General features: G+C 40.9%; 1 protein-coding gene across 1 annotated transcript; it reads left to right on the top strand.

The window, feature by feature from the left end:
• The first annotated feature begins 9,526 nt into the window (after positions 1-9,526).
• On the top strand, positions 9,527-11,327 carry LOC130934322 (uncharacterized). The gene is made up of 3 exons (XM_057863904.1): positions 9,527-10,165; positions 10,214-11,145; positions 11,261-11,327. The coding sequence occupies exons 1-3, from the start codon at positions 9,527-9,529 to the stop codon at positions 11,325-11,327; spliced, it is 1,638 nt and encodes a 545-aa protein (XP_057719887.1).
• The last annotated feature ends 2,059 nt before the right edge of the window (positions 11,328-13,386 follow it).

Below are 13,386 nucleotides of genomic sequence, written 5' to 3'. Positions count from 1 at the left end.
GTTGAAATCTGGCTGGCTGAGAAGCCATGTCTAATCTGATTGGACCGAGGTTTCAACTTATCACCACAAGAGCTTGTTGATTCTCATCAATTTTGCTCTTGGAGCAGTGATCTGCTAAGATTTGGCTGACCTTTGGTCTTGTCTAGTGTTTTGGACCGAAGCTTTCTTTGAAAGCTTGGCTGGCTGTGAAGCCATGTCTAATTCCTGGACCGGAGTCTTAGACTAGCATTGCACTGATTCCTGGAATTCTCATTAAGAATTTTGATACCTTTTTCCTACTTAATTTTCGAAAAACACAAAAAAATTACAAAATCATAAAAAGACCAAAAATATTTGATGTTTCTTGCTTAAGTTTAGTGTCTCATCCTAAGTTTGGTGTCAAATGCATGTTTTTGTTATAATTTTCGAATCCATGCATATATTTCTTTGTTTTGATCTTTGAATTCTATTGACTTGAAGTATTTTGTGTGTCTCATATGCATTCTCATATTGTTAGTGTCAGTAGTATACAAACTGCTAAGTTTGGTGTCTTGCATGCATTGTTAATTGATTCATTTTGCATTTTGATTATTAAAAAATCCAAAAATATTTTTAATTTGTGTCTTTTCAAGTCAATGATACAAAGAATTGAAGATTCAGAACATACTGCAGAGGAATTATACAGAAAAAGCTGAGCATTCAAAAATGCCCAGTGAAGAAGGCAGACTGGCGTTTAAACGCCAGCCAGGGCACCTGGTTGGGCGTTTAACGCCCAAAGAGGTAGCATTTTGGGCGTTAAACGCCAGAATGTATACCATTCTGGGCGTTTAACGCCAGGATGGTGCTAGGGGGAAGATTTTGTTTTCAAAATCAATTTTTTTTTTTAAGTTTTCTTAGTTTTTCAAAATCAAATCTTTTTCAAATCAAATCTTTTCAATCAAATGTTTTCAAAATCAATTTCTTTCCTTTTTAAAAGATACTTACTAACAATTAATGATTTGATTGAACATCTCAAATTTGTTGCCTTTTCTGTTGAGAAAGGTTTTATGTTTGAATCATATCTTTTCTTCTTAGGCAAGTCATTAATTTTAAAAATCATATCTTTTCAAATTGTTTTCAAATCATATCTTTTAAAATTGTTTTCAAATCATATCTTCTCAATCACATCTTTTTAAGACCATAACTTTTCAATTAAATCTTTTTAACCACATCTTTTTCAAATTAGTTTTCAATCAAATCTTTTTAATTTCTAATTTCAAAATCTTTTTCAAAAATCACTTGATTTCTTTTTCACTTTTAATTTTCGAAAATCAATTAATGTTTTTCAAAGATGTTTTCAAAATATTTTAATTAATTTTCGAAAATTCTCTTCCCTCCTTCCCACATCCTTCTATTTATGGAGTACCACTCTTTCTAAATGCACAATTCGAACCTTATCTAATTAAAGTTCGAATTCATCTTCTCCTTCTTCTTTCTATTTCTCTTTTCCTCTGACATCTCAAGGAATCTCTATACTGTGACATAGAGGATTCCACACTTTCTGTTTCTCTTCTCTTTCATATGAGCAGGAGCAGAGACAAAGGCATTCTTGTTGAGGCTGATCCTGAACCTGAGAGAACCTTGAAGCGAAAGCTAAGAGAAGCCAAAACACAACTCTCTTTAGAGCACCTGACCGAATTCTTCAAGGAAGAAGAACAAATGGCCGTCGAAAACAACAACAATGCAAACAATGCAAGGAAGGTGACTTTACTGCACTACTTCCTGATTTCTATGGGAGAAGCATCTATCCCTGCCATTGGAGCAAACAACTTTGAGCTTAAGCCTCAATTAGTTTCTCTAATGCAACAGAATTGCAAGTTTCATGGACTTCCAATGGAAGATCCTCATCAGTTCTTAGCTGAATTCTTGCAAATCTGTGACACAGTCAAGACTAATGGGGTTAACCCTGAGGTCTACAGACTGATGCTATTCCCTTTTGCTGTAAGAGACAGAGCTAGAATATGGTTGGATTCTCAACCTAAAGAAAGCCTGGACTCTTGGGAAAAGCTAGTCAATGCCTTCTTGGCAAAGTTCTTTCCACCACAAAGATGGAGTAAGCTTAGAGTGGAAGTCCAAACCTTCAGACAGAAGGATGGAGAATCTCTCTATGAAGCTTGGGAAAGATACAAACAATTAATCAGAAAATGTCCCTCTGACATGCTTTCTGAATGGAGCATCATAGGTATTTTCTATGATGGTCTCTCTGAACTATCCAAGAGTCTTTGGATAGCTCGGCTGGAGGATCTCTTCATCTGAAGAAGACGCCTGCAGAAGCTCAAGAATTGATTGAAATGGTTGCAAATAACCAATTCATGTACACTTCTGAAAGGAATCCTGTGAACAATGGGACTAGTCAGAAGAAAGGAGTTCTTGAGATTGACACTCTGAATGCCATATTGGCTCAGAACAAGATATTGACTCAACAAGTCAATTTGATTTCTCAAAGTCTGTCTGGAATACAAAATGCACCAAACAGTACTAAGGATGCTTCATCTGAGGAAGAAGCTTATGATCCTGAGAACCCTTCCATGGAAGAGGTGAATTACCTAGGAGAACCCTATGGAAACACCTATAATTCTTCATGGAGAAATCACCCAAATCTCTCATGGAAGAATTAAGAGAGACCTCAACAAGGTTTCAATAACAATAATGGTGGAAGAAACAGGTTTAGCAATGGCAAGCCTTTTCCATCATCTTCTCAGCAACAGACAGAGAGTTCTAAGCAGAATACTTCTGACTTAGCAACAATGGTCTCTGATCTAATCAAAACCACTCAAAGTTTCATGACTGAACTTCCCCCAAGCACTCTCCCAAGTAACACTGAAGAAAATCCAAAAGGAGAGTGCAAAGCCATAAATATGGCCGAATTCTGGGAAGAAGAAGAGGCAGTGAACGCCACTGAGGAAGGCCTCACTGGACGTCCACTGGCCTCCAATGAGTTCCCCAATGAGGAACCTTGGGAATCTGAGGCTCAAACTGAGACCATAGAGATTCCCTTGGACTTACTACTGCCTTTCATGAGCTCTGATGAGTATTCTTCCTCTGAAGAGGATGAGTATGTCACTGAAGAGCAAGTTGCTAAATACCTTGGAGCAATCATGAAGCTGAATGACAAGTTATTTGGAAATGAGACTTGGGAGGATGAACCCCCTTTGCTCACCAAAGAACTGGATAACTTGTCTAGGCAGCAATTGCCTCAAAAGAGGCAAGATCCTGGGAAGTTTTCTATACCTTGTACCATAGGCACCATGACCTTCAAGAAGGCCTTGTGTGACTTGGGGTCAAGTGTAAACCTCATGCCCCTCTCTGTAATGGAGAAATTAGGGATCTTTGAGGTGCAAGCTGCAAAAATCTCACTAGAGATGGCAGACAACTCAAGAAAACAAGCCTATGGACTTGTAGAGGATGTTCTGGTTAAGGTTGAAGACCATTACATTCCTACTGATTTCATAGTCCTAGAGACTGGGAAGTGCATGGATGAATCCATCATCCTTGGCAGACCCTTCCTAGCCACAGCAAAGGCTGTGATTGATGTTGATAGAGGAGAGTTGATCATTCAAGTGAATGAAGAATCCTTGGTGTTTAAGGCCCAAGGATATCCCTCTGTCATCATGGAGAAGAAGCATGAAGAGCTTCTCTCAAAGCAGAGCCAAACAGAGCCCCCACAGTCAGACTCTAAGTTTGGTGTTGGGAGGCCACAATCAAACTCTAAGTTTGGTGTTGGGAAGTCCCAACACGGTTCTGAGCATCTCTGAGGCTCCATGAGAGTCCTCTGTCAAGCTAATGACAGTAAAGAAGCGCTTGTTGGGAGGCAACCCAATGTTTTATAATTAATTATTTTCTTTTGTTATTTTATCTTTTTTATAGGTTGATGATCATAAGAAGTCACAAAAACAATGAAAAAAGCAAAAACAGAATGAAAAACAGGAAGAGAAACAGCACACCCTGGAGGAAGATGCTGCTGGCGTTTAAACGCCAGTCAGCCTAGCTGTTGGGCGTTTAACGCCCAGTCTGGCACCATTCTGGGCGTTTAACGCCAGAAAGGGGCACCAGACTGGCGTTAAACGCCAGTAAAGGGCAAAAACCTGGCGTTAAACGCCAGGAATGGGCACCAGCCCGGCGTTTAACGCCAGAAAAGGCTCAAAACGTGGATTTGATGCCATTTGTGCAAGGATGCCTTTTCCTTGACACTACAGGATCTGTGGACCCCACAGGACCCTACCATCACTCTCTCTTCTTCCCCATTCACCAATCACCTCAACACCTCTTCCCCAAAAACCCTCACCTATCAAATCCCATCTTTCTCTCACCACTCACATCCATCCTTCATAAAACCCCACCAACCTCACCCTTCAAATTCAAACCACTTTCCCTCCCAACCCACCCTCAAATGGCCGAACCCTCATCCCCCTCTTTCCTATATAAACCCTCTTTACCCCTTCATTTTCCACAACCTAAACACCCTTTCTTCCCTTCTTGGCCGAACACACTACCATCTCCCTCTTCCTCATTTCTTCTTCTTTACTCTCTTCTTTCTTCTTTTGCTCGAGGACGAGCAAACATTTTAAGTTTGTGTGGTAAAAGCGTTGCTTTTTCATAACCATTTATGGCATCCAAGGCCGGAGAAACCTCTAGAAAGAGGAAAGGGAAGGCAAAGGCTTCCACCTCCGAGTCATGGGAGATGGATAGATTCCTCTCAAGGGTGCATCAAGTCCACTTCTATGAAGTTGTGGCCTTGAAGAAGGTGATCCCGAAGTCCCCTTTTCACTCAAAAAGGGTGAATATCCGGAGATCCGCCATGAGATCCGAAGAAGAGGTTGGGAAGTACTTACCAACCCCATTCAACAAGTCGGAATCTTGATGGTTCAAGAGTTCTATGCCAATGCATGGATCACCAAGAACCATGACCAAAGTGTGAACCCGGATCCAAAGAATTATCTTACTATGGTTCGGGGGAAATACTTGGATTTTAGTCCGGAAAGTGTGAGGGTGGCGTTCAACTTGCCTATGATGCAAGGAGATGAGCATCCTTACACTAGAAGGGTCAACTTTGATCAAAGGTGGACCAAGTCCTCACAGTCATATGTGAAGAGGGCGCACAATGGAAGCAAGATTCAAGAGGAAAGCCGGTCCAATTGAGAAGGCATGACCTCAAACCCGTGGCTAGAGGATGGTTAGAGTTCATACAACGCTCAATCATTCCCATAGCAACCGGTCCGAAGTTACCATAGACCGGGCTATCATGATCCATAGCATCATGATTGGAGAAAAAATAGAGGTTCATGAGGTTATAGCCCAAGAACTCTATAGGGTGGCGGACAAGACCTCTACCTTGGCAAGGTTAGCCTTTCCTCACCTCATTTGTCACCTCTGTTATTCAGTGGGAGTTGACATAGAGGGAGACATCACCATTGATGAGGACAAGCCCATCACTAAGAAAAGGATGGAGTACACAAGAGATCCCACTCATCATGAGATCCCTGAGATTCCTCAAGGGATGAATTTTCCTCCACAAGACTATTGGGGGCAACTAAACACCTCCCTAGGAGAGTTGAGTTCCAATATGGGACAACTAAGGGTGGAGCACCAAGAACACTCCATTCTCCTCCATGAAATTAGAGAAGAACAAAGAATCATGAGAGAGGAGCAACAAAGGCAAGGAAGAGACATTGAGGAGCTCAAGCACTCCATAGGACCTTCAAAAGCAAGGAAGAGCCGCCATCACTGAGGTGGACCCATTCCTTGATTTCCTTGTTCTTTATTCTCATGTTTTTCGATTTTTATGCTTTATGTTATCCATGCTTGTGTCTTATGATCATTAGTGTCTTAGTGTCTATGCCTTAAAGTTATGAATGTCCTATGAATCCATCACCTTTCTTGAATAAAAATGTGCTTAATTGAAAAAGGAAGAATTGAATGAATTTGAATTTTAATAGTTTAATTATTTGATGTGGTGGCAATATTTTTGTTCTCTGAATGTATGCTTAAACAGTGCATATGTATCTTGAATTTGTGGTTCATGAATGTGGCTCTTGAAAGAATGATGAAAAAGGAGACATGTTATTGAGGATCTGAAAAATCAATAAAATGATTCTTGAAGCAAGAAAAAGCATTGCTATTCAAAAAAAAAAAAAAAAACCGAAAAAAAAAGAGAAAACGAAAAAAAAAATAATAATAATAATAATAAGAGTTGTGATCCAAGGCAAATAAGAGTGTGCTTAAGAACCCTGGACACCTCTAATTGGGGACTTTAGCAAAGCTAAGTCACAATCTGAAAAGGTTCACCAATTATGTGTCTGTGGCATGTATGTATCCGGTGGTAATACTGGAAAGACAGAGTGCTTTGGGCCACAGCCAAGACTCAATAAATAGCTATGTTCAAGAATCATCATACTTTACTAGGAGAATCATTAACACTATCTGGATTCTAAGTTCCTAAAGAAGCCAACCATTCTGAATTTCAAAGGATAGATTGAGATGCCAAAACTGTTCAGAGGCAAAAAGTTAAAAGCCCCGCTCATCTAATTAATACTGATCTTCACAGATGTTTTGGAATTCATTGCATATTCTCTTCCTTTTATCTTATTTGATTTTCAGTTGCTTGGGGACAAGCAACAATTTAAGTTTGGTGTTGTGATGAGCGGATAATTTGTATACTTTTTGGCATTATTTTTAGTATGTTTTGATATGATCTAGTTAGTTTTTAGTATATTTTATTAGTTTTTAGTTATAATTCACTTTTCTGGACTTTACTATGAGTTTGTGTGTTTTCTGTGATTTCAGGTATTTTCTGGCTGAAATTGAGGGACCTGAGCAAAAATCTGATCCAGAGACTCAAAAGGACTGCAGATGCTGTTGGATTCTGACCTCCCTGCACTCGAAGTGGATTTTTGGAGCTACAGAAGCCCAATTGGCGCGCTCTCAAACGGCGTTGAAAAGTAGACATCCTGGGCTTTCCAGCAATATGATAGTCCATACTTTGCCCAAGATTTGATGGCCCAAACCGGCGTTCAAAGTCACCTCAAGAAATCCCAACGTTAAACGCTGGAACTGGCACCCAAATGGGAGTTAAACGCCCAAACTGGCACTAAAGCTGGCGTTTAACTCCAAGGAGAGTCTCTACACGAAATTTCTTCATTGCTCAGCCCAAGCACACACCAAGTGGGCCCGGAAGTGGATTTTTATGTCATTTACTCATGTACTAGTTTTTATAAGTAGGACCTTTTACTATTGTATTTTAACATCTAGAACATCTAGAACATCTAGAAAATCTTGGTAGCTATCTTTGAGTTTTATGCTATCTTAGATCATTGGGAGGCTGGCCATTCGGCCATGCCTAGACCTTATGCTTATGTATTTTCAACAGTGGAGTTTCTACACACCATAGATTAAGGTGTGGAGCTCTGCTGTACCTCGAGTATTAATGCAATTACCATTGTTCTTCTATTCAATTCCGCTTGTTCTTTATCCAAGATATCACTTGTTCTTCAACATGATGAAGGTGATGATTGACGCCCATCACCATTCTCACCCATGAACAAGGTGACTGACAACCATTCTTGTTCTACAAGCATCTGAGGCTTAGTGAATATCTCTTGGATTCTTCGGAATCTTCGTGGTATAGGCAGGACCTGATGGCGGCATTCAAGAGAATCCGGAAGGTCTAAACCTTGTCTGTGGTATTCTGAGTAGGATTCAATGATTGAATGACTGTGACGTGCTTCAAACCTGTAACCTACTGGGCGTTAGTGACAGACGCAAAAGAGTGATCTATTCCGGTAGGGGAGGGAACCAAACCGGTGATTGGCAGCACTGTGACAGAGTGTGTGCATTAGCTTTCAACTGCGCGGATGGGAGGTAGCTGCTGACAACAGTGAGACCCTACACGAGCTTGCCATGGAAAGGAGTAAGAAGGATTGGATGAAGACAGTAGGAAAGCAGAGAGACGGAAGGGAAGGCATCTTCATACGCTTGTCTGAAGCTCTTACACCAATGATATACATAAGTATCACTATCTTTATCTTTGTGTTATTTTCGTTCATCACCATACCCATTTGAGTCTGCCTGACTGAGATTTACAAGATGACCATAGCTTGCTTCATACCACCAATCTCCGTGGGATCGACCCTTACTCACGTAAGGTTTATTACTTGGACGACCCAGTGCACTTGCTGGTTAGTTGTGCGAAGTTGTGTAATGCCATGGTATTGAGCCACCAAGTTCTTGGAGCCATTACCGGGGATTATGAGTTGTGAAAAAGTATTGTTCACAATTTCACGCACCAAGTAGTATAAATACCCCCAAAGAGTATTGAAAAGGGGTTAAGCAGTTAGTTCTAGATCCACTTTTACATTCCACTTTTGAGTACTTTTCAAGCTATGAGTAGCTAACTTCCCTCTCATTGAGAGAGGGAGCTCTGTTGTACTTGATGGATTGATAATAGTGAAATTCTTCTTCTCTTCATCTTCTCTTGATTTTCTAGAAGGAATTTCGTTTTTAATGCTTAGTGTTCAATTATCTTGGGAAAGAGATTCAATGCAATTGGGTTTCATGGGAACCTTGGGAAAGGAAACATGAAACCATGCTTGAAATCCCTTCTCACACTTGAGTAGATTCTGGGTTTTGGTGATGGGATACGTGACATATAATCCCCCCTCTACCTGGACCTACAAGGGTGTGTGGTATAATCAGGGACCAAGCATATCTCTCTTCATGAGCAATTAGACCAAGAAATTGGCTATTGATCAAGATCTGAGAGATTGAGTCACCAAGGGATTGGGGCTCAATCAATCATGATTGCCAAGAGGTCAATGAGTTGCATGATTGAAGAAGATCTAAGCTAGATTTGATCCAAAGAGACAACATCTCCCAATCTCAATGAATTTCCCCATTCTCATCTATCCATTTCTTTTCTTTATAGCTTAATTTTACATTCAGCAATTCCCCATTCCCATTTACATTCAAGTCATTTATGATTCAGCACTTTATATTCAGCAATTTCTATTTCTGCACTTTATTGCTTTTATTTACATTCTAGTCATTTACATTTATATCATTTACAATTATGCACTTCACAATCTCATTGATTCGCTTGACTAATTCATCAATCAATTAAAACTGCTTGGATTTGCCAATCTCTGTGGATACGATCCCACTCTACTGTGGGTTATTACTTGGCGATAATTTTGGTGCGCTTGCCAAAAGAACTGATTCACTAAAATTTTAAAAGGGGTAGTGAATCGGAGTCATCACTCCCCCTCTTGTTTCACTTGGTGGTCGGGACATATCGTGATTCATTGACAAAGTCGGCCAACCTCTTCATCAAGATGAATTATAGCTCGGCCACAACCAAGCAGGAACATTTGGTGCCCACCGTGGGGCCGAGAGTGTAGAAAATTTTCTTCACAGGTCCCAAATACCCTAGCATCTGTTAATGGCTGATGTACCTCCTCCCACTCCGTCCGAGCTCCTTCGGATGGTAACCGAGCTTCAGTAGGAAAATCAGTGCATGGCTGAGGCAAATCAATGTATGGCGGAGGAAAATCAAAGGATGCAGCAACAAATTCAGCAAATAGCCAACGCTCGCCTTGAACATAACGATAACCGTCATGAACGGAACGCCAATGACGAGCATCAATCCCAACCGACGCATGTCTCGGAGACTCCTCAGAATGATGATGGTGGGGGTTCACATAATGACGAAACCTCACCCAAGGATGAGGAAGATGAGCCCGACAACTCAGCAGGACCTTTCACAGCTGACATCATGAATTTTCAACTGCCTAGACAATTTACATTGCTGACGACTTTAACTCCGTATAATGGGTTAGGGGATCCAAAGCAGCATATAAAGAAATTCCGATCTATCATGATCGTTAACAGTGCATCTGACCCTATTTTAAGCCGTTATTTTCCATCTTTTTTAGATGGTCCTGCACTTGACTGGTTTTTCTCTTTGCCTGCAGATTCAATTTCACGTTTCCAGGAGTTAGCAAAGCAATTTGAAGATCACTTTGCGGCATCGGCGATATATTTGCATGACTCTGACTATTTGACAACTGTTAAGCAAGGCCCTCAAGAAAGTCTGAAGGACTACATTACCCGTTTTACGAAGATAGCCATGCGAATTCCCGATCTTCATCCTGAAGTACACCTGCATGCCATCAAAAGCGGCCTTCGACCAGGAAAATTTTAGGAAGCCATCGCAGTAACCAAGCCGAAGACTTTAGCCGAGTTTCGAGAGAAGGCCAAAGGACAAATCGATATTGAGGAGCTTCGCCAGGCTCGCAAGGCTGAAAAGTCGGCAACTACTAAAGACGATGATAGGCCTCGGGATAGTAAGAAGATTTTCAGACCCACTCCCCGTTATGAGACGTACACCCAGTTTAATGCGAAAAGAGACGACATTATTAAAGAAATTTTGAATTCCAAGTTGATTAAACCTCCTCGTAAAGCTGGTAGTTATCCCGAGCCGAAGAATGTCGACAAATCCAAATATTGCACATTCCATCAGAAGTATGGTCACACAACCGACAAATGTGTGATCGCAAAAGACCTTTTGGAGGGCTTAGCAAGACAAGGACATCTTGATAAGTTTATCTCAGGTCATATGCAGAAAAGAACCGTTCCTACTTCAGATCCAACCCCTGCAAGACCATCATCAAAGGATAAGGAAAAGTGCCCAGCTCAACCTAGGGGCATAATCAATTGTATCTCGGGCAGTTATGCCGGGGGTGGACAAACAAGCTCGGTAAGAAAGCGGACGTACAGGGCCATGTTGGCACTTAGAGATACAACCAACAATCCTCAACCAGTGCAGGAGATTCCGGAGATGACCTTCTGCCCAGCCGATTTTAGTTGCACTGACACTAACTTGGATGACCCTGTTGTCATCTCCATCCAGTTGGGCGACTTAATAGTTCGGAAAGTGTTGCTGGACCCAGGCAGCAGCGCTGATGTGTTATTTTTTACTACATTTGAAAAGATGAAGCTAAGTACTAACATTTTGCAACCATCTGTAGGAGACTTGGTCGGATTCTCAGGAGAACGTGTTCCAGTTATGGGTTCATTGTGGTTACAAACCACACTTGGTGAGAGCAGCCTTTATCCAAAAAAACATGATATCCAGTATCTTGTTGTTGACTATTTTAGTCCCTATAACCTTATCTTGGGAAGACCTTTTTTAAATAGATTTACTGCAATTGTATCCACAGTTCATCTGTGTGTCAAGTTTCCTGTGCAGGATAATATTGTGGCCACGATCCATGGCGACTTACAAGAAGCTCGGTATTGTTATAATACAAGCCTAAAACCTATCAAAAGAAGTAGCAAGTGACGCATAAACTCTATCAATGCCAAACAACCAATACTGGCCGAGCTTGATCCCAGAGCCGACTTTCAAGACCATCCTTCGCCAAATGAAGAGCTAACAAAGCTTATGCTAACAGACGACCCGATGAAATTTACTTTTATAGGAGTGATGAGCGGATAATTTATACGCTTTTTGGCATTGTTTTTAGTGTGTTTCTAGTATGTTTTAGTTAGTTTTTATTATGTTTTTATTAGTTTTTAGTTAAAATTCACTTTTCTGGACTTTACTATGAGTTTGTGTGTTTTTCTGTGATTTCAGGTATTTTCTGGCTGAAATTGAGGGACCTGAGCAAAAATCTGATTCAGAGGCTGAAAAGGACTGCAGATGCTGTTGGATTCTGACCTCCCTGCACTCGAAGTAGATTTTCTGGAGCTACAGAAGCCCAATTGGAGCGCTATCAACGGCGTTGGAAAGTAGACATCATGGGCTTTCCAACAATGTATAATAGTACATACTTTGCTCAAGATTTGATGGCCCAAACCGGCGTTCCAAATCAGCTCAAAACTGCCCGGCGTTAAACGCCGGAACTGGCACAAGAATAGGAGTTAAACGCCCAAACTGGCATAAAAGCTGGCGTTTAACTCCAAGAAAAGTTTCTACACATGAAAGCTTCAATGCTCAGCCCAAGCACACACCAAGTGGGCCCAGAAGTGGATTTTTATGTCATTTACTCATTTCTGTAAACCCTAGGCTACTAGTTCTCTACAAATAGGACCTTTTACTATTGTATTTTCATCTGGGTAGCTATCTTTGATCAGTTTTATGCTATCTTAGATCATTGGGAGGCTGGCCTCACGGCCATGCCTAGACCTTGTTCTTATGTATTTTCAACGGTGGAGTTTCTACACACCATAGATTAAGGTGTGGAGCTCTGCTGTACCTCGAGTATTAATGCAATTACTATTGTTCTTCTATTCAATTCAGCTTGTTCTTGTTCTAAGATATCACTTGTTCCTCAACTTGATGAATGTGATGATCCATGACACTCATCATCATTCTCACCTATGAACGTGTGCCTGACAACCACCTCCGTTCTACCTTAGATTGAGTGAATATCTCTTGGATTCCTTAATCAGAATCTTCGTGGTATAAGCTAGAATTGATGGTGGCATTCAAGAGAATCCTGAAGGTCTAAACCTTGTCTGTGGTATTCTGAGTAGGATTCAAGGATTGAATGACTGTGACGAGCTTCAAACTCCTGAAGGCTGGGCATTAGTGACAGACGCAAAAGAATCAATGGATTCTATTCCAACCTGATTGAGAACCGGCAGATGATTAGCCGTGCCGTGACAGGGTGCGTTGAACATTTTCACTGAGAGGACGGGATTGTAGCCACTGACAACGGTGATGCCCAACATACAACTTGCCATGGAAAGGAGTAAGAAGGATTGGATGAAGACAGTAGAAAAGCAGAGAGACGGAAGGGACAAAGCATCTCCATTCGCTTATCTGAAATTCTCACCAATGAATTACATAAGTATCTCTATCTTTATGCTTTATTCATATATCATTCATAACCATTTGAATCTGCCTGACTAAGATTTACAAGGTGACCATAGCTTGCTTCATACCAATAATCTCCGTGGGATCGACCCTTACTCGCGTAAGGTTTATTACTTGGACGACCCAGTGCACTTGCTGGTTAGTTGTGCGAAGTTGTGATAAAGAGTTGAGATTGCAATTGAGTGTACCATGTTGATGGCGCCATTGATGATCACAATTTCATGCACCAAGTTTTTGGCGCCGTTGCCGGGGATTGTTCGAGTATCAACAACTGACGGTTCATCTTGTTGCTTTGATTAGGTATTTATCTTCAGAGTTCTTAAGAATGAATTCTAGTGTTTCAAGGTGATGTTATTATCATCACCAAAGCTGATTGATTCTCATCAATTTAGCTCTTGAATGCAATGTCCTGCTGAAGCTTGGCTAGCCATGTCTAATTTCTTTAGACTAAAGCTTTAGACTAACATTGCATGATTCTTGGAATTCTCATTAAG

The sequence above is a fragment of the Arachis stenosperma genome, chromosome 6 (assembly GCF_014773155.1).
Source record: "Arachis stenosperma cultivar V10309 chromosome 6, arast.V10309.gnm1.PFL2, whole genome shotgun sequence".
Taxonomy (NCBI): Eukaryota; Viridiplantae; Streptophyta; class Magnoliopsida; order Fabales; family Fabaceae; genus Arachis; species Arachis stenosperma.
Note: the sequence above shows the minus strand (reverse complement) of the source record. Positions and strands in the feature narration are given on the sequence as shown.

Bases quoted from the DNA above. Each gene is read 5' to 3' on its own strand.
- LOC130934322 (XM_057863904.1), top strand. From the start codon at position 9,527: ATGGCTGAGGCAAATCAATGTATGGCGGAGGAAAATCAAAGGATGCAG. The intron at 10,166-10,213 runs GTACACCTGCAT...GGAAAATTTTAG, and splicing joins TTCCCGATCTTCATCCTGAA to GAAGCCATCGCAGTAACCAA. The intron at 11,146-11,260 runs GTATCTTGTTGT...TTTCCTGTGCAG, and splicing joins CCAAAAAAACATGATATCCA to GATAATATTGTGGCCACGAT.